At 52.8% G+C, this 18,103-nt stretch overlaps 1 protein-coding gene and 1 long non-coding RNA gene across 20 annotated transcripts; one reads left to right on the top strand and one right to left on the bottom strand.

Annotated features, from left to right (window-relative positions):
* The first annotated feature begins 578 nt into the window (after positions 1 to 578).
* On the top strand, positions 579 to 17,043 carry TAL1 (TAL bHLH transcription factor 1, erythroid differentiation factor). Of its 18 annotated transcripts, none has more exons than XM_033226483.1 (7): positions 757 to 894; positions 2,586 to 2,812; positions 3,264 to 3,397; positions 3,703 to 3,858; positions 7,193 to 7,639; positions 9,002 to 9,096; positions 13,169 to 17,043. In XM_033226483.1, exons 5-7 carry the CDS (start codon positions 7,194 to 7,196, stop codon positions 13,621 to 13,623), a joined length of 996 nt encoding a protein of 331 aa, XP_033082374.1. In that variant the 5' UTR covers positions 757 to 894; positions 2,586 to 2,812; positions 3,264 to 3,397; positions 3,703 to 3,858; position 7,193; the 3' UTR covers positions 13,624 to 17,043. The 18 variants fall into 18 exon arrangements, 17 of the variants coding, with proteins under 17 accessions (XP_033082382.1, XP_033082378.1, XP_033082369.1 ...); XM_033226480.1 differs by lacking the exon at positions 757 to 894 and adding an exon at positions 1,303 to 1,659; XM_033226485.1 differs by lacking the exon at positions 757 to 894 and adding an exon at positions 1,303 to 1,659 and having other exon boundaries at positions 2,657 to 2,812.
* On the bottom strand, positions 4,789 to 7,219 carry LOC117092638. Of its 2 annotated transcripts, XR_004440869.1 has the most exons (4): positions 7,079 to 7,219; positions 6,321 to 6,432; positions 5,792 to 5,899; positions 4,789 to 4,934 (listed from the first exon to the last, which is right to left on the bottom strand). It is a non-coding gene; the product is annotated as an uncharacterized LOC117092638 (long non-coding RNA). The 2 variants fall into 2 exon arrangements; XR_004440868.1 differs by lacking the exon at positions 4,789 to 4,934 and having other exon boundaries at positions 5,680 to 5,899.
* Positions 17,044 to 18,103: the final 1,060 nt, after the last annotated feature.

Genomic DNA, 18,103 nt, shown 5'->3' on the forward strand with positions numbered 1-18,103 from the left:
AAATGGAGGATCCAACTTCTCAGGATTGTTTATGAAGAGCAGATTAGTTAGTATTTGTAAAATGCCTAGAATAGTGTTTCAGTCGCTAGACTAAACTTTTTTTTTTTTTTTTAATACCATGTGGAGAGCAGTGTTCCTGGGCTCTGGGCTCAGCCTGAAAGCTAGCAGAATGGGCATTTTAATATCCTTGTTGACAGGGGTTCTGCCAGGCCGCCGTAGAGCCCATGAATTTGAGGTACCGGCTTTATTTTAGAAGGGGGTGAAGAGGTAGGGAAGGGCTGGGGAGCTTTCTGGGATAGGAGACTGCCCATTGAAATCTGGGTGTCTGGGACACTGGAGGAAGAATAAGAAAGAAGCGCTGGGAGGTGACGATTTTGATATCATGGTGGTCTTCAGAGGTAGGGACAGAGTGTTGGGGTGAGAGTCGCTGAAGAAAGGTGTCTGGAAGGTCAAGGGACTGAGGTTGTGGGGAGCCGGGGTTTCTGAGAGGCCTTGGGATCCGAGATGCGGGCTGGATCTGCTGGGTCCTAGACAGAGCGTCCAACGCTCCCCGCAGCGCGTTCCGGAGCCGGTCCTAGCGCCGCTCAACCAGTCCCCACTCCCTCCGGTGAAATTGCCAAATTAAAATGAATCATTTGGCCCATAATGGCCGAGGCGCTTATCGGGGGCGGGCGGACCCGCGGCACTGCCTTATCTCCGCAGCGCACACGGCCTCGGCGCGCCTGGGCCCATGCTAACGAGGCCTGGAACGTGAGTGGGATTAGAGCGCGTTGGTGGAGGGGCCGGGCGGGCGCGGCGCAGGCGGGGGAGCGGGGGCCGCGGGAGGGGCCGGGCCGCCGCCGCTCAGGACCGGGCCTCAAAATGGCCACACGCCTACCCCCGTAGCGGAAAAACGTGAGCATTCTGGCCTTTTTCTAGGGGAAAAGCAACCCGAGGCCTCCCACCGAATTCCTCATCAATTTCCTCCTCTTTTTCCCCACGTCCGCAAAAGAGGTCTTCGCTCCCTTTCCCTCGGTTCCTTTCGATGGGGGGGCATTTTCCACGGACGCCACCGCCCCGGCTGCCGCCGCCCCTCCCGCCTCGGAGACTCTCTTCCTTCCTTCCCCCTTTTCCTTACGCAATATACAGAAATGCGCGAGGCGGTGGTTGGTTTTCATTTCTTCTTCGTGTTTGTGTGCATGCGGTGGGATTGTGAGAGTGCGTTCATGAGAGCTGTGGGCGGCGTTGGCTGCTTCTGAGTGTGGTCTTCTTGGCGACAGGCTGTGTGTCCCAGTGTGGTGTGCCTGCGCGGTTGGGGTGTGTAGATGTGGACCCTTCGAGGCCCTTCTGCGTTTTCTTCGTTGCGTACGATTGTGCTCCGTTGGCGTTCTCAGCAGGGATCTGGTTCTGTGTGTGGGGGTGTGTGGCCTCTGCGACTGTGTTTGGGTGGTGTCGTCGTTATGTCGGGCGTGTGTGATTCCGACTGTGTTGGATTGTGTGTCCGTGAGCCGATACGTTTAACCGATTTCGTTGTGTCCTGTTGGGCAGTGTGCGGGGCTGACCAAGTCGGATTCTGGAGCAGTGCTGGGTGGTGCTTGTTTGTTGCCCTTCTGTGGGGCTGGACCCTGTGTGGTCCTGTCCGCAGTGACTTGTGTGCCTGTGTGCCTGTGTCCTTTAGAGGTGCGTTTGCAAATTGCTGGGGGCGGGAGAGGGGGGAGGGCGAGCGAGAGATCGAGGCGCTGGTGGGGGCGGCGGCATGGGGGCGGGGAGCGGGATTTCACATTTTATTCCAAATTATGATGTATTCGGGAGTCAGTTGTTGGCTTGGATGGGCGGACAGAGCCGGGCCGGCGGCTGCTCTGCCCAGAGGCCCGCGTGTGCCTCGGTGTTTGAGGGGTTCGTTGGTGAATGGGAGGCTCCTCCGGGCTTGAAGCTGAGCAGCGCTCGCAGAGGCCGGCGCCTTCGAGCCGGTCGCTGCTGGCTTCGGTTCCCGCTGCACTCCGGCTTCGTCCATTTCTGGTCAGTTTCGTGGGTGCGGCCGCCGGGGTCCGAGGGAGAGGCCCCGAAAGGACAATGGGCACATTCACCAGGCCTCGCGCCTCGGATGGGGACATTCGGGATCACCTCCAGGGAAGATTTTCCCGCCCCCTCTTTGGGTGAGAGAGGTTGCCGCTTGGGTCTGGTACCCATCGCATCCGAGACCGAGGCCGAATCCGGGCTCTGGCGGGGACCGGGTTAGTGGGGCCCTAGCTCGGGTTGAAAGGATTTTGTTTAGTCAATTATTGTAATTGCTAATGTCATCGCCATCACAATCGTCATCATTAACATCCTATTTTAATTAAAATAATCATCCCAGAGGGCAGCAGTTTGTCCCTTTTGGCTCCTTTGGCGGGAGAACAAAGCAGCGGGTTTTTTCCCGCTACCGCCGTTTTCTAAGTTGCTGGGTTTGAGGTAGGAAGAGAAAATGGAGAGAGGCAGGGACACAGAGACTTGGTCATAAGGCAAACATTAACCCCCAGCGAACACGCCAACATTAACCCCCCGCAAACACGCCGGGAATGGATGGATTCCCCTCTGCTTTCCTCCCCTTCCCTCTTTTGGATTAGAAGCGGAGAAAGAAAATCTTCCGCATTGTATTGCAATCCAGAGAAGAATTATTCCTATATTTCCACCAAAGCCGCGGCAAACAGAAGGAGTGCTTCGCAGTTAATCCAAGACTTCGATGTGTGATCATAAGCCTCACGATTTAGGCAAAACAAATTAAACAAAATCCACCAGGAAAAAATAAAAGCAAGCTAAGTCCGGCTACATACATCCTTGAAAGTAGTATCGGGTTTGTTTTTACGTTCCTTTCCTTTCACCTTGTTTATTGCTGTAAGAAATCATTGGAATTCTCCCTTACTCTGTTTAAACCCCGAAAAATCGAAAATCGTTTTGTAGGGGTGGTGGAGGGGAAGATGGGGGACTTTCCCCCTTTCTTCTTTCCCCCTTTGTTGGTCTTTATTTCCTTTTCTTTTTCTGTCTCTCTCTTCCTCTCTCTTTCTTTTTTCATTCTCTTAATCAGTAGGGGGACGAGAACGGACCTGAACATATCAGATATCTCTCCCCAAACCCCCTTCCCAACTCCATTTCTGTAAGAAAGTACAACCCCCGGAATTGGGTTCTGGTTTCGCTTTGGGCTAGAGGTGGGTGGATGGGCATCAGGGAGAGAATGAGGTGGGGTGGACTCCAAGGTTCTGTCCCACCGACCAGAGTCTGAGGACTATTCGCCTTTCCCAACACAGACCTCTGCCCATCCAGGCCTGGGACTACCCCTTCGCGGTGTAGCGGCAGTCGGAGATCTGGCTGCGGAGGCAACCGCGTAGACACCTCCCTGCTTAGAAAACAAACACTGAACCAGACCGATCCCAGTTGGAGGGTTCGAAAATATTCCAGACAGCCTGTCGGGAGGGGTTGCTGTTGTTGTTGTTGGACTAAATAGCTATTCCTGATTGGTCATGTATAGGGTTTTTTAAGGCGGGTGGGGGGAGGAGGGGGTAGAGGGAAGGCTCCAAACACCTGCGGGTTGGGGGCGGAAAGCTGTTTGCGATTCCCTGGACTGGTTGGTCGGGGACAGGAGGTAATTCCCAGCCATTGACCCCCATTTCTCTCTCTCCCTCCCTCTTCCCCTGCCTCTTTCTCTCCACCCCTATCTTTCCTGGAAACTCGCTTTGGGCGCGGCAGATTGCCCAGGACTACACCGCAGCGTAACTGCAGGCCTCTCAGCGCAAAAGGGGGAAAGCAAAGACCCGGGTCTGCATCCTCTACCTCGGCTTCCGCCCCTCTCCGGCGGAGTGGAGATCCTATTCAGAGGGGCCAGTCTCTCTAAATATGCCCCAGGTGAGTTTTCAGGGGAATGGTGCCGGTGGAAACAGTGTCCAGGAAGGCCTTGGGTTCCGGCCTGGGGTGAGGAAGGCTCAGGACAGAGGAGAGCCCAGTCTCAGATTGGGAGTGGGGAGAGGGGAGGACCAGCCAGAGCTTGGAATCGGGATCTGATTGCTGCTAGCTGCTTCTGTAGCCTCCAGCGGCTCTTTCCCTTTTCTGCCCTGGGTAAAACCAGCTAGTTGGACTTAGTCGTCCAGGCCGTTCCCGTTGGTCCCGGTTCTGTGGACGTTTTGCAAGGCCGGTAACTTTGGGTCGGCTGTATCCGGGTGGTGCAAACTCTGCCTGGAGCTCCCGCAGGAAGAAGGCGACAGCCTTCCTGTCTAGTGCACTCCCAGCTCGAGTGGGCCCTGACCCCAGGCCTGAGGCCTAGGGTGGGGCTTCAGGAACACCCCTCTACTCTGGTAGAGGCGAGGATGGTGGTGCTGTTCCCTGGTGGGTTTGGTACTTGTGCAGGCTTAGGGCTTCTCCAGGATGTTGTGCTGGTGTGGGCCCAGAAGAGAGACCAGAGGCTGGGTTTAAGGGCTGAGACTGTTTTCATCTAAGAAATTCTCTGTATGGGAGATTGGGTCTGCTTGAGACCTGTCCCTAGGAAGAATCTCCTGGGGTCTTCTGTCTTGTTCTGGCGCAGGTGGAAATATTCTGGCTGTCTGGCAACTGCAGATGAGGATTTCACGTTGGGGGCTATAAGCAGGGTCTCCGCAGTACAAACAGCGAGGAGCTGTAGTTGCCAAATAGTCTAGAACTCTAAAATCTCCCTCCTCTTTCATTCTCTCCAAATAAAAACAAACAAAATCACTCAGGCGTTCCTTTTTGTAATCGAACCAAGTGATGCAGCTTAGTCGCCAACAACCGTCAGTGTGTGTGAGTGGCTTCTTTGGGGCATGGACCTCTGGCTGGTGATCCTGATTGCAGAAGAACAGGCAAGATTTTCCTAAAATGCAGGGAGAAGCCGGGAGAGGTCCTCCACAGACCCTGGGAGCCAATCATGTATTTCTCACAAGGAGCCTTGGAGATGGGATATTTATAGGCATCTGAAGAAGACATTTGGGGCCAGGGTTAATTCATCTGGAATATGTACTCCCATTGCCTCTCAGGAACCCACTGCTAGAGCAGGAGTCAAATAATTAATAGGAGAGTAAAAACATGTCATAACAGAGCTTGAGCTCAGTCTGCAACTGCAGTGCACACTGTCACTCGGTTAGAAGCTGGGGCTTAAGGACGGGTCCCTGGGCTCACACCAGTGTGTCAGGACAGTGAGCAGTGAGATAGGGAACCAACACCTTGAAGCTTGTATGTTTCCCAGGGGTTGGTATATTTCTGGCACGTTTCGCTGCTGCTGGGAGCAAAAGGACCTGGCTGATATACTTCTGGTGCATTTCCAGTGGCCTTGGTGTCTTGGTGGTTGCATTCTATGGATAGAGACCTATTGTCTCCACCAAAATCATAAACTCACTTCCAAAGAAGCATCAGGGACCTATTGCCTTAACAGCTTGTATACACCAGGACTTAGGGAATTTTGTGGTTTCTGTGCCAGACCTGGGGGGCTGGCATTCTCAGAGCAGGTGTACAGCAGTCTGAATCTTGTCTGTCTGTCGTCCTGGGTGTCTGGTGGCAATTGAGCTAAGCTCCAGAGGAGGCTACAAACGGTCCGTCCCTTCTCCCTTCTGGAGTGGGAGGGATGGTTCCTAAGATGAATCCTGTCCAGAGCATTGCAGTGGCAGTGTGGAAGCTCAATGGCTACTATGTATGATTAGATAGACTCTACATGGGGCTAAGTTGATTTTTTTGTATTTGTTTTCTTCTTTTAAATGCCCAATTATATAATTCAGAGAACAGAAAGCTTATTTTAAACAACTTATGTGGAGTTGATCATATATGTACAACTCACAAGCATCCCCAAACTCTGGCCCTTGAGTCTCCCGATTTTTCTGTTTTGGTTCTTGCTGGGCCAGGCTCTATCCGGGCGAAGCCAGGTGATGGAAGAGCCCTAACACACCTGTGGGAAGTAGAGTGGCTGTGGTCATCTTGGAGTATGCTTATGGGAGCACAAGGTGGTTTCACTGCTCTGGGAATATGGGAGGGTAGAGCAAAGTGATATTATTGTTCTGGTCTGGCTCTCTCACAGATAGACTGTGAGTGACTTTGGGCCAGGCAGTTTTCTCGCTGGCCCATTCCCCTTGTTAATAATGTTTCCTTGAGCATTTGCACAGTACTTTCAAATGCATAAAGGAGGTATTCCTCCCATTTCCCAAAGAACACCAAGGCAGGAGATGATGGTGAGGGGGGCTGGAAGAGTTCAAGAGCCTCATGACATCTGTCCTGCTCTTGGATGGGAGTCCAGACCTCATTGCCCTCAGGGAACCCTTCAAATACCCAGCTCCATTTCACCTCAGCCAGGCCTCTCTTTGAGACCCGACCTCACTTCCAAGTCCAGCTGAGCAGAAAGGGGTGGACTGCGTAGGGAGGTCCGGCCAGCACCATCTTCTTCCCTTGGTGACCTCTCATCTCTGTCTGAGCGGGAGTAAAGGCCTGCTGGGCAGACACAGGACTCACAGTGGATTTGCTCAGTGTAGACAGACACTCCCTCACTCCCCATCAGGGGCGAATGTGTATGTGTGTGTGTGTGTGTGTGTGTGTGTGTGTGTGTGTGTGGAGGGAGCTGGTTCCTCCGGATTATTCCCTGCCAGCTCTAGTGGAGTGGACCCCAGTCCCCTTAGCCTCCACTTTCTAATTCCCTACTTCCACCCCCACCGTGTTTCTGAGCGTGTACCTGCAGGTGGGCTGGGGGTATTGCTGAGAGGCCAAGGGAAGTTCCCAAAGCAACGAACCCCTGCCTGACAGATTCCCCGCTAAAACCAAAGAGGACGATCGGGAATTTGTTCCCTCCTCTTCCCTTTCGGCCTGAGAAGGGGGACAGGGTAATCTCTTTCTCCCCTCCTTGTACGTTTCCTTCCTCCTGATTTCCCTTTCTGTGTTTCTTTCGCTGGCTGTATTCCTTTTCTTCCAGTGTCTCTGTCGCCTTCCTCCATCTCTGTCCTTTTGGCCTCCAGTCTCTGTGTCTCCCAGGCACCCCTCCCTTCTCCAAATCCAGAGATCCCCTTTCCCTCCCATCCTAGCCCTACCCGGCCTCCCGCCCTAGCCCCACGTGGCGCTAACTTTGTCTGCCTCTTCTTACGTCTCTGTGCGTGAGTTCCTCTCTCTGCCCTTCACCCCTTTACCCCAGCCCACGTCGGTGGGTCAGGGGCGGTCGTCAGAGCGGGCATCCGCTTGTCTGTCTGTCTGCCCGCAGGATGACCGAGCGGCCGCCGACCGAGGCGGCTCACAGTGACCCCCAGCTAGAGGGACGGGACGCGGCCGAGGCCCGCATGGCCCCCCCGCACCTGGTCCTGCTGAACGGCGTCGCCAAGGAGACAAGCCGCGCGGCCCCCGCGGAGCCCCCAGTCATCGAGCTGGGCGCGCGCGGAGGCCCGGGGGGCGGCCCTGCCGGTGGGGGCGGCGCCGCGAGAGACTTAAAGGGCCGCGACGCGCCGGCGACCGAAGCGCGCCATCGGGTCCCCACCACCGAGCTGTGCAGACCTCCCGGGCCCGCCCCGGCCCCCGCGCCCGCCTCGGCCCCAGCGGAGCTGACCGGCGACGGCCGCATGGTGCAGCTGAGTCCTCCCGCGCTGGCTGCCCCCGCCGCCCCCGGCCGCGCGCTGCTCTACAGCCTCAGCCAGCCGCTGGCCTCGCTTGGCAGGTCAGGGACCAGGGGCCACTGGCCAGGGGCTGGGCGGGAGGGGCAGGTGGGCAGGGCGACCACCCCCACCGGGATTTCCCTTCTACACAGCGGAGGCGGCCTGTCCTCCTGCTCCGGGGGCCGAGCGGGTGGAGCGCAGGCAGAGGAGGTCATTTTAAACCCAGGGGCTCTAGAGCCTTAAGCTGGAGCCCCCAGTGAGTGCCAGTGAGGGAGGGGCCTTCTGTGAGAGACAGTGTGCGTGTGGTTGCGGGGTGCATGGCTGTGTGGAAGCCGACAGGAGGGCGTGGACACCTTCGGGGGTGCAGGCGTGTGGCTGGTGTGCTGGGTGGTGGTGTCGTGGGGGACGGAGAGGAGGGAGTCCTCTGAGCGTGGGTACCAGGAAAGAATGTGCCTGCATGTGCTTTGCTGTGAGCAGAGGTAGATGTTTGTGGCTGAGGGTGTGAAATTCATTCGGAAGCGCAGCGCTAGCTGGACAGGCAAGAGATAAGGATATGAGGATGGTGGCAGAGGCACCCTCCCCCGAATCTCTGCTGGAGGGCCCGCCTGAGGTCTGATCTGCCCCTCCACTTCCAGCCCTTCTGCTCCTAGCCGTGGTCTCTGGACCCAGCCTGTACTCCAGTTGCTGTAAGGGCATCCGTTTCCCTGCTGGGGCTACTGTGATGATGACGGAGAGAAGCGGTAGGGTTGGGATAGAATCCGGAAGATGGGGCTGGGGTAGAGTGTGGGACAGTCAGTGAGTCTGGCGGGCACCCAAGAGACAGAGCTATGGAGAGCTTAGAGTGGGTGAGGGCAGAGAGCTAGGGGGAGAATTTCAGCGAAGGGGAGTCAGGGTTTCCTGTCTGTTGTGTATCCACAGCCCCTTATGGGTGGGATGAGGTGGGGGGGAGGGGACAGTGTGCCCCTTTGTGGTGACAGAGATGCACACCATCAGGTGTGAAGGTTACCTTTGCCTGAGTAGGCACATGTTTGGGAGTGGAGGTGTGTGTGGATTGTGTGCTTGTTTCCAAGGCAGGAGAATGGAGAGTGTTTCTATCTGTGAAGTGTGTGTGTGTGTGTGTGTGTTCCATGTGTTATTCACCTCTGCTTCTGCATGTGTGCCTGTGTGTTTGTGTGGAGGGATGCGTGGTTAAGGTGTCGCCTCCGTTTGCTTGTTTCATGACAGACAGAGTGAGGGCATTCCGTGTGTGTGTGTGTGTGTGTGTGTGTGTGTGTCTGTGTGCAGCATATTCACTGCTCAGGTGTGAAGGGAGCAGGGTTGCCCAGAGGTGGGGGGCTCAACACATGTGGGGAGGATCCCTAAGTAGCCTCTTTCTCCCCTCCCCACAACACGGGATCTTGTGATCTGCCTGGTCCATCTGACAGCGGGTTTTTTGGGGAGCCGGATGCCTTCCCTATGTTCACCACCAACAACCGAGTGAAGAGGAGACCTTCCCCCTATGAGATGGAGATTACTGATGGTGAGTCTGCCCCACCCCACCGTTGTATCTGCCCCTCACACTGGTTAGAGCCCTTTGCAGGAGGGAACATCTGAGACTACTCTGTAGGTGTCTCACAAAGGTGGGCGGGCCACTTTCGAAACCCAAACTGTTCAGCCCTTCACTCTGCAGCTGAGCTGGGGCCAGGTAAAGTCCTGGGTGGGGCTAGCAGGACCACACTCACAGTTCTGTGAAGAGGAGACATGGAAGAGAGACACATAATGGTGCTTAGTCCAAACCTCTGGAGTTAGTTCCAGTCTCCAATTCCTACACTTTAGCAAGGATCCCAAGTGAGTGCAGAAACACACAGTGTCCCCAAACCCCCCATTCTAGGCACTGACCCTCAGGGATTCCCTGCACTTCCTCCCAAGTCTTCCTTAGAGTCTGGAGTCTGCTTCCTCCCTGCAATGAAGTCATCAAGGGTTTCCTCCAAGGACCCTACACAGTAGGCTCCCCTTGTCTCCCGTTAACACATTCTGGGCTAAGACCTGGAGTTCCCTTCCTGACATCATGGATTCTACCTTGCCCCCTGGATTCCCTGAGAAGGGCCTTGGCACTGCTCCTTTAAGGTACTTGAATGTTCCCTGAACTTGCAAGGATGGTTTGGATAAATGGGAGATTTGGAAGACCCTCACTGTCTTCCCAAGGTTGACCTTGTATAGTAGATTGGCCCCAGCACCAGGGGTAGGAGAGCAGGTACTTCAGAGCTGAGGGACTTTGAGCCAGACCCAGATGCCCCCAGAACTTCAGCTTGGCTGTGGCCTGGAGCTCCTGTAGGAAGGCTTCCCAAGGCCTCGGAGCCAGGCTGAGATTTATGCTGCAAACTGGTAGGAGGGATATGAGTATGGAGCTGGAGGTGGAGCCCTCTGTGGTGCTCCGGAGAGGAGAGGGGCTGGCGTCTGGGCAACAGAAAAGACTTCAAAAGACCTAAGCAGCCTGGGGCACAGGTGTGCAGGGCTGAGAGGCATGGGTGCCTTGCTGCTAGATTAGAGAGGAGTTCTCTAGTGTAGGAGAGGTGGGTGTACCAAACAAGAAGTAGACAGGACCAGCCCTGAAGTTCCCCGGGGATGAGGTATTTTCTACAATAGGCAGAGGAGGCAGAGGACAGGGGTGAGGGTTTGCGGGGCGTGCAGGAGTGTAAGGCAGTCATTACCCATAAGTGTTGGCAATATTTACCAAGCACCTACTCAGTGCTGGCCAGAGAGAGAGGCAGAGGACACCAGGAGAGGTAGACAGATTCAGGAAAGAGGAAGGTGAGGACAGGGGGGTGGTTCTCTGGAAAAAACCAGAGAGGAATAGGCAGACATGTAGGCGAAGGGTGTGTTTAGGGGACACTGAAATTAGAGATTGAACCCAAAAGAGTCCATAGAAGTAGAACTAATGCAAGATCTAGAGTTAGGACTTGATGTGGATTCCTGTTGCTCAATTGCTACCACCATGTATTGAATACCTACTATGTGCCATGGACTATGTGTGCTTGGTTTCTGTTTATTCCTTACCACAAGCTCATGAGGGCAATATTATTGTTTTCATCTCACAGATAAGGAAATTGAGGCTGAGAGAGGTTAAACAGCTTGATCAAGGTCACGCAGCTAAGTCCTGGGTCACACAGCTAAGTCCTGGACCACCCACATAACACTGGTCTTAAGCTTTGGAATAAGTCCTGACCACTTCCCCACCACCTCCCCTGCTGGATGTAGTATAGCTCCAGCTGTGACAGCAGTCATAAGCACCCCTCCGCAATTAGGAGCTCCCTCAAGATCACCAGCATTAGCCATGGTGGAGGGACTGTCCTCCCTATATCACTGCTGAGGGATGCTCTCTGTCTGGCCTGGAGGCCTGACAGCAACAAGTAATTTCCTCAGAGGCAGCCCAGGGTAGAACTGCCCTGCAGTTGTGCTGTGTTTTCCCCAGGCGAGTCAGCTGGGCTAGCTAGGGTTTAGAAAGGCAGCTTCAGAGGTGCCGTGTGTAGGAGATGGTGATCCTTCCCAGGAAAAGTGTGTGTGTGTGTGTGTGCGCCCGCACATGCATGTGCATGCCTGTGTGCGTGTAGGAGAGAGAAAGATGATCAGGCAGCAAGTGCAGGATGGATGAGCTGATTCACAGACTGACCACTGAGGTGAGGTCTGCTTCCATCCCAGCTTCAGTCTTCTTAGCTATAAAATGAGCAGTGGGACTTAGATGAGGCCTTAGCCCTTCTCCTCTATCCCGGTTTTCACACTCTTTTTGAGGTCTGGTTCCAGGGGTTACTAGAAGAGGGCAAATAAATATCCCAGGACTGTCAGTTCCTTCAGTGCACAGAGCTTCCTGGGCTATGTGACCCTGACTTATGCCCTGATGTTAGGGAGAGAAGCAGTTTCCTCAGCCCAGAAGTTCAAGAGCACTAGCAGGACCCTTCACTGTCTTCCCCTGACTTTACAAATCTCAAGTCAGGCTTGAACACAGCACAGTACTTTGCATGCCATAAGTGCCCTAGACATGTGTGCTGGTGTCCACCACTGCTCCATAAGTCTTTATACATGGAATGTTAGTGACTATTGGGCCAAGCCATAATCAGTGCATTGTAGACACGAGGAGACTGAGGCAGGCTTCAGAAGCCTGCCTAGAGCTATAGGCCATGGCTGTGCATAGCTGTGTCTTCACTTCTCTCCTGAGTATGAGAGCCTTTCTACATTGATCTCTGCTCTCCCCTCCATTCCCCACCTGCCACCATGATGGATCAGTCAGCAGACGTTTTCTAAGCCCCTACTCTGTGTTTTCTGTCACTCTTAGGATAAAGTCCCCCTCCCTTACTGCAGGGCCCTGTGGAGTCTGGACCCTGCCTACTCTGATCTTGTGCATAGAACTCCAGCCAGCCTGGCTTCAGGCCTTGTTTAGTGCAGGGCCTGTATATTCCCTCGGCTTGGATACTCTTCTTCCTCTCCCCTTCCTGTGCCTGGCTAGTTCTTCACAGCCTCAGAACAGCCTTCCCAGCCACTGGAGCTAAACATGGAGCTTCTTTTCATTACAATTCAGCCCTTGTTTTTTTTTTTTTTAATATCTGTTTCCCCATTAAAACGTAAGCTCCATGAGGGCAGGCACTCTATTTAGTTCACCAGTGTTCCTCAGTGCCTAGCACAGCACCTGGTTGTTAGCAAAAAACTGATACATGGATAATAATAGCTAACATTTATTGACTGCTAAGCTGAGGCAGGCATTGTCTTAAGTTCTTTACCTGTGTTAGGTATTAGACCCATGTAACAGCTCATGACTTAGTAGTATTACCTTCATTTTGCAGGTGATGAAGTCAAGGCACTTCACAAATTTTGTTTGTTTGTTTTTTGTTTTTTTGTTTTTTGTTTTTTGAGATGGAGTCTCCCTCTGTCGCCCAGGCTGGAGTGCAGCGGTGTGATCTCCACTCACTGCAAGCTCTGCCTCCCGGGTTCACGCCATTCTCCTGTCTCAGCCTCCCATGTAGCTGGGGCTACAGGCACCTGCCACCGTGCCTGGCTAATTTTTTTATATTTTTAGTAGAGACGAGGTTTCACCGTGTTAGCCAGGATGGTCTCCATCTCCGCCCGTCTTGGCCTCCCAAAGTGCTGGGATTACAGGCGTGAGCCATCGCGCCGGGCCCACTTCACAAGTTTTTATGTCACTTGCCCAGAGTCATTTATATAGGCAGGGATAGTCAAATAAGAATGGAGTCTGTCTCCTTAGACATACATAGCTGTGAGGCCTCTTGGCACAAGTGAATGGATGAATGAATAACATAAGGTCCCTGTCCTCAAATATCTCACAGCCCAGGGACTGAGACAAGCACAGAAACGTAAGTAATGATCAAGAGTGATGGAGTTCCAGGGATTGCAGTATGGGGTGGTTGGTAAGATCTGTCTGGAGGGGTTGAAGAAGTTCCCATAGAGGAGGAAGCACAGGAACTTGAATTTGAAGGGTGGATGTTTTCTAAGTGAAAGGAAAGTAGGCACTCTAGGTTTCCCAAGTTTCCCAATGGATGGAGATGCCTTTGGGGAAGGAATCTCAAGCCCATTCTCCTAACCCTTGTCTTCCTAATCTCCAGGTCCCCACACCAAAGTTGTGCGGCGTATCTTCACCAACAGCCGGGAGCGATGGCGGCAGCAGAATGTGAATGGGGCCTTTGCCGAGCTCCGCAAGCTGATCCCCACACATCCCCCGGACAAGAAGCTCAGCAAAAATGAGATCCTCCGCCTGGCCATGAAGTATATCAACTTCTTGGCCAAGCTGCTCAATGACCAGGAGGAGGAGGGCACCCAGCGGGCCAAGCCTGGCAAGGACCCTGTGGTGGGAGCTGGTGGGGGTGGAAGTGGGGGAGCGGGCGGCGCGCCCCCAGATGACCTCCTGCAGGACGTGCTTTCCCCCAACTCCAGCTGCGGCAGCTCCCTGGACGGGGCAGCCAGCCCGGACAGCTACACAGAGGAGCCTGCGCCCAAGCACACTGCCCGCAGCCTGCATCCTGCCATGCTGCCCGCCGCCGATGGAGCCGGCCCTCGGTGATGGGTCTGGGACAGCAGGATCAGCCAGGGGGCGTCCTTAGGCTGCTGGGATGGTGGGCTTCAGGGCAGGTGGGATGAGAATTGGGCCGTTCTGAAGCAAAGCGGTGGACTTGAACTTTCCTGGATGTCTGAACTTTGGGAAGCCTTTACTGACCCTGGGGCTGGTTTTTCTGTTTCCTGTACCAGTAGGAGATCAGAAAAATGGAGCAAAGTGGTAGGTACTTTTTGTGAAGACGCACGGTCGTCCCTCTTCCCTCAGTCCCTAATCCTTCCCAAGTAAGAGGCTGGAGTTGTCACTGCTTTTGGCCTGGAGTTTGGGATCCCTGTCTTTCCTGAGACCTGGGGTTGTCAGCTCTCATCTGAGGCATCCAACAGTCTCTGCCTTGCCTTTAGCCCCTCCCAAGCTGGCTGGGGTGGCCTGTGTGGCCACTTCCGTCCATATTTATAGGTACCCAATAGCTGCCCATTTCGTGAGCCCCATCTTCACCCAGGCCTATGTTGATCCATCCAGCTTGCCAGATGCTGCAGAGTCACAAGCCTCGAGGTGCCTTCTTCAGGGCCTGGTTGAAGATGATCAGTGGACAGTCTGCTCTAGATGAGCTGGGTCAGAGGGTCAGGAAACCCAGTCGCCCTTACTTCTTGCCCTGGGCATCAAAGTTCTGCTTTCTCCTCACTGAGACTTGCCTTCCTAAGCCTGGGGGTGTGGAGACCGTGTCTGCAGCCCTGAGAGAGCCCTGTTGGGCTTTGTGTGAAGGCAGAGAAAGGGACAATGATATTAGAGTGATATGGAGCTAGAGATATTTTGGGCATGTGGACTTCAACTCCTCCACATCACTGTTCATGCTGGCGAGTGAATGCCAGTGTGCTGATGGGCGTATGCTGGTGCTGAATAGATGCGCAGCCCCATCTGTGCATTCTCCTAGATGCTTAGAGGGATTTCTTTGCTGTAAGATGTCTGTTTGCTGATGTTCTGGTCTGCGTTCCGAATTGAGCACAAACTCTGTCCTATGAATGCTTTGCATTTGGAATTTTTGCTTGACTTCAGTTATCGGTGCAATCTTTAGCTCTCAATAGGACCAGGATCCAGCCTCACTTCTAGGGTATGGGAAGTCCAGTCAGAGACCAGGCCCTGGCTAAGACCCAAACATACACACATTCACTTAGCAGAACCTTAAACACCCCTCAGTTGTGCAGCTGTCATCAAGGGTGTGTCTGGGAGGTTAGTTTAATGCAATAGAATTGCTCCCCTCTGAAAGCTGTACATGAAATTTTTGTAAATCACATCCTTATCCTTCATCTTTTGAAGAAATAACCACTGCAAGTCCTTTTGTAAAGTGAAGAATCCTTTTGTAGAATGAACCACTGCCCCTTCATTGATTTCCTGTGTCAATCCAGATGGTGGGATGTGGTTTCCTTAAGGTGAGGCCTGTCTGTGACCTGCATCTAAGCCCAGGGGACCAACTGCACAGAAGTCCTCTGTGTCTGTCATTGTACCCTTAAGTCACCCCAGCCCTCTCCCTCTAGGCTCTGCCTTCGAGGTCAGAAGAAAGATAAGCTATGGTCCTGTCCTGTCATGCAATAACTCATTACTGTGGCTGTCTGGAAAGCCCCTCTTATAGTTTGGGCTTCAACCCAGTGGCTTGCCCTCACCATGATGGGGCTCTAATTCAGCCATGTGCAGACAGATAATATGTCTGCTCCCCTCCCCTTCCTTTTAAGGAAGGTCCAATTCTTGAGCTTGCGGCAACATTGTTCACCTTTGTAGCACTCTGGCTCCCCATTTAATTTCAGGCTCCCCAGATCACGTTTTGGTGAGCATTAGGGTTGGTTCCTTTCCAATGTTTGGAAGATCCTGTGAGGAACCCCATCTGTCTAAAGATAGAGTCATTGCTGTAGGATCTAAAGCCGTTTGCTTCACAGTGAATTCGCTTGACTTAGGAATGAGAAGTAGCCACAGTGTGGATGGGTGGACGGGTTTCATGAGATGGATCAGATATTTTATCAAGAACTCAAACTTCTGGCTCCCTCTTCTTTCAGACTTGCCATGTGACTCTGGCTTGGCCTATCTCCTGGGGCTATGGTATGGACTGAATGGGATCATGAAAGTAGACAGTTTTGAGAGCATAAAGAGCTTTTTTTCCCCCTCAATCTCAATCCTGCAGTGGGGTTTTGCAGCCTGAGTCCACGACCTAGGCAGTGGGTCGGTGTGCCTGACTGCTCAGCATTTGGGTAATTTCGATTGTAAACCACTTTGGCCTGAGTTATCGAGATTGTCCTCATTTCTCCAGATTATCTATTTTTTTTTGTTGTTTTTTGTGAGAGACAGTGTCTTGTTCTGTCACTCAGGCTGGTGTGCAGTGGTGCCATCATTGCTCTCTGCAGCCTTGAACTCTGGGCTCAAGCAATCCTCCCACCTCAGCCTCCCAAGTAGGGAGGACCACAGGTGTGAGCCACCACACCTGGCTATTTTTTACATTTTTTTCTTTTTTAGTAGAGGTGGAGTCTTGCTATATTGCCCAGGCTGGTCTTGAAGTCCTGGCTTCAAGCAATTCTCCTGCCTCTGCCTCTAGAAGCACTGGGATCACAGGTGTGAGCCATTGCACCCAGCCCAGATTGTCTTAATTTCTGTCTTGTTCCAAGGCCAGAGACAGTAATGAGAATGGAAAAGAGATATGGGAACACTGGCAGACTATGTAAAATGTAATGCAACTACCCAAAACAAGCCTGGTAGGAAAGGGCAAGGCTTTAGGTCTTTGTAAGAACTAAAGAAGATCTGTAATTTTTATTTTCACCCTCTGTACCCCATGACCTTATCCTTCCTCTCCTTCCTTGTTACCCATGAAAAACTGGCAACATTCCAAGAATAGCATCTGTACAAAGGGGAAAGAACATAAAGGTAAAACAAAACAAAACACAACATTTTGAGAACAAAGATGACCATAACCACTGAAGGGAATCACATCTTTTAAGACAAATTCATATTCTTTTATTTGTTATGGCAAATGACAAGATGGTACAACCTTTATTCTTTTCTAAAATAAAACAAAGGGCATAGCATCTATAGTCAGCCGACAACTATTTCTGCCTTTTGGGGGTGGGTCTGGCCGTACTTGTGATTTCGATGGTACGTGACCCTCTGCTGAAGACTTGCCCCCTGCCCATGTACATAGTGCATTGTTTCTGTGGGCGGGCCCAGCACTTTCCGTCAATGTTGTACTGTATGTGATGAATTGCGTTGGTCTCTGCATTTTTCTGCAGAAGAGGAGTAACCACTCTAGGTACCTTGATCTTTGTACAGCCCAGAGGCCAACACTGTGGGTGTGTGACTCTTTAGCAAAAAAAAAACCCATGTGGTGATGATGTGTGTATATATATAAGGATATATCGGGAAGATTTCTAAATAAAAGTTTTACAAAGGGGCCTTAGGACTCTGTGCTTGCATTGCACCCCTAGGCCTCAGACTCGGGACATTGAAAGAAAAGGCATGGCAAGAAACTCTTTCTCCTGACGTGGGGAGCCTCCAGGACTCAGTTGTAGTCTTAGGACGTGGGATTCCACCCTCGACCCTGAAGGCAGGCCTGTTGGGGAGGAGACAGCCTTTCTCTATAGGGTTTCCATTCTTTCCCTCTGCAAGCCTCATAGAGGGGGCCTGTCCCCTCAGCTTCATGCACCCATGCTTGTAGCTCAGGAAGCCTCAGCAGACATCCCCTCTTTGTGTTGGGATCAGCTTCCATGGCTGGGGCAGTTGTATATATCCTAGGTTCAGGACAGATTAAGGCCATACCATAGGAGGGCCCCAGGTTCCCTGATGACTCAACAGTGGCAGCTGCAGCTCTTTTTTTTTTTTTTTTTTTTTGAGACGGAGTCTTGCTCTGTCCCCCAGGCTGGAGTGCAGTGGCCGGATCTCAGCTCACTGCAAGCTCCGCCTCCCGGGTTTACGCCATTCTCCTGCCTCAGCCTCCCGAGTAGCTGGGACTACAGGCGCCCGCCACCAAGCCTGGGTAGTTTTTTGTATTTTTTAGTAGAGACGGAGTTTCACCGTGTTAGCCAGGATGGTCTCGATCTCCTGACCTCGTGATCCGCCCGTCTCGGCCTCCCAAAGTGCTGGGATTACAGGCTTGAGCCACCGCGCCAGGCTGGCTGCAGCTCTTATGCCTGGTTCTTGAGGACTGGGGACTCAGTGATGAAGTCTGAAGGCACTGGAAGTCGAGAGCGGAGGTTCTGTGGCAGGCTCCATATCATCTGGGAGGACTTCCCTGGAGGTTCAGGAATGGGAATGTGGTTTAGATGATACAACCTTTATTGTTTTCCAAAAATAAAACAAAGGACACAACATTTGGTGCTGGGGGAAGCCACTGCATGTGGACCATTTGATCCTTAGGGATTTCAGTAGGTCACACAGGCACTTCTAATGAAGTATCATGCCTGCCTTTCTTTCTTTCGTTTATTTAAATATTTTTTCAAGATATGGGATCTTGCTT

Source organism: Trachypithecus francoisi, unplaced genomic scaffold (genome assembly GCF_009764315.1).
Source record: "Trachypithecus francoisi isolate TF-2019V2 unplaced genomic scaffold, Tfra_2.0 Lachesis_group12, whole genome shotgun sequence".
In the NCBI taxonomy this organism is placed as follows: Eukaryota; Metazoa; Chordata; class Mammalia; order Primates; family Cercopithecidae; genus Trachypithecus; species Trachypithecus francoisi.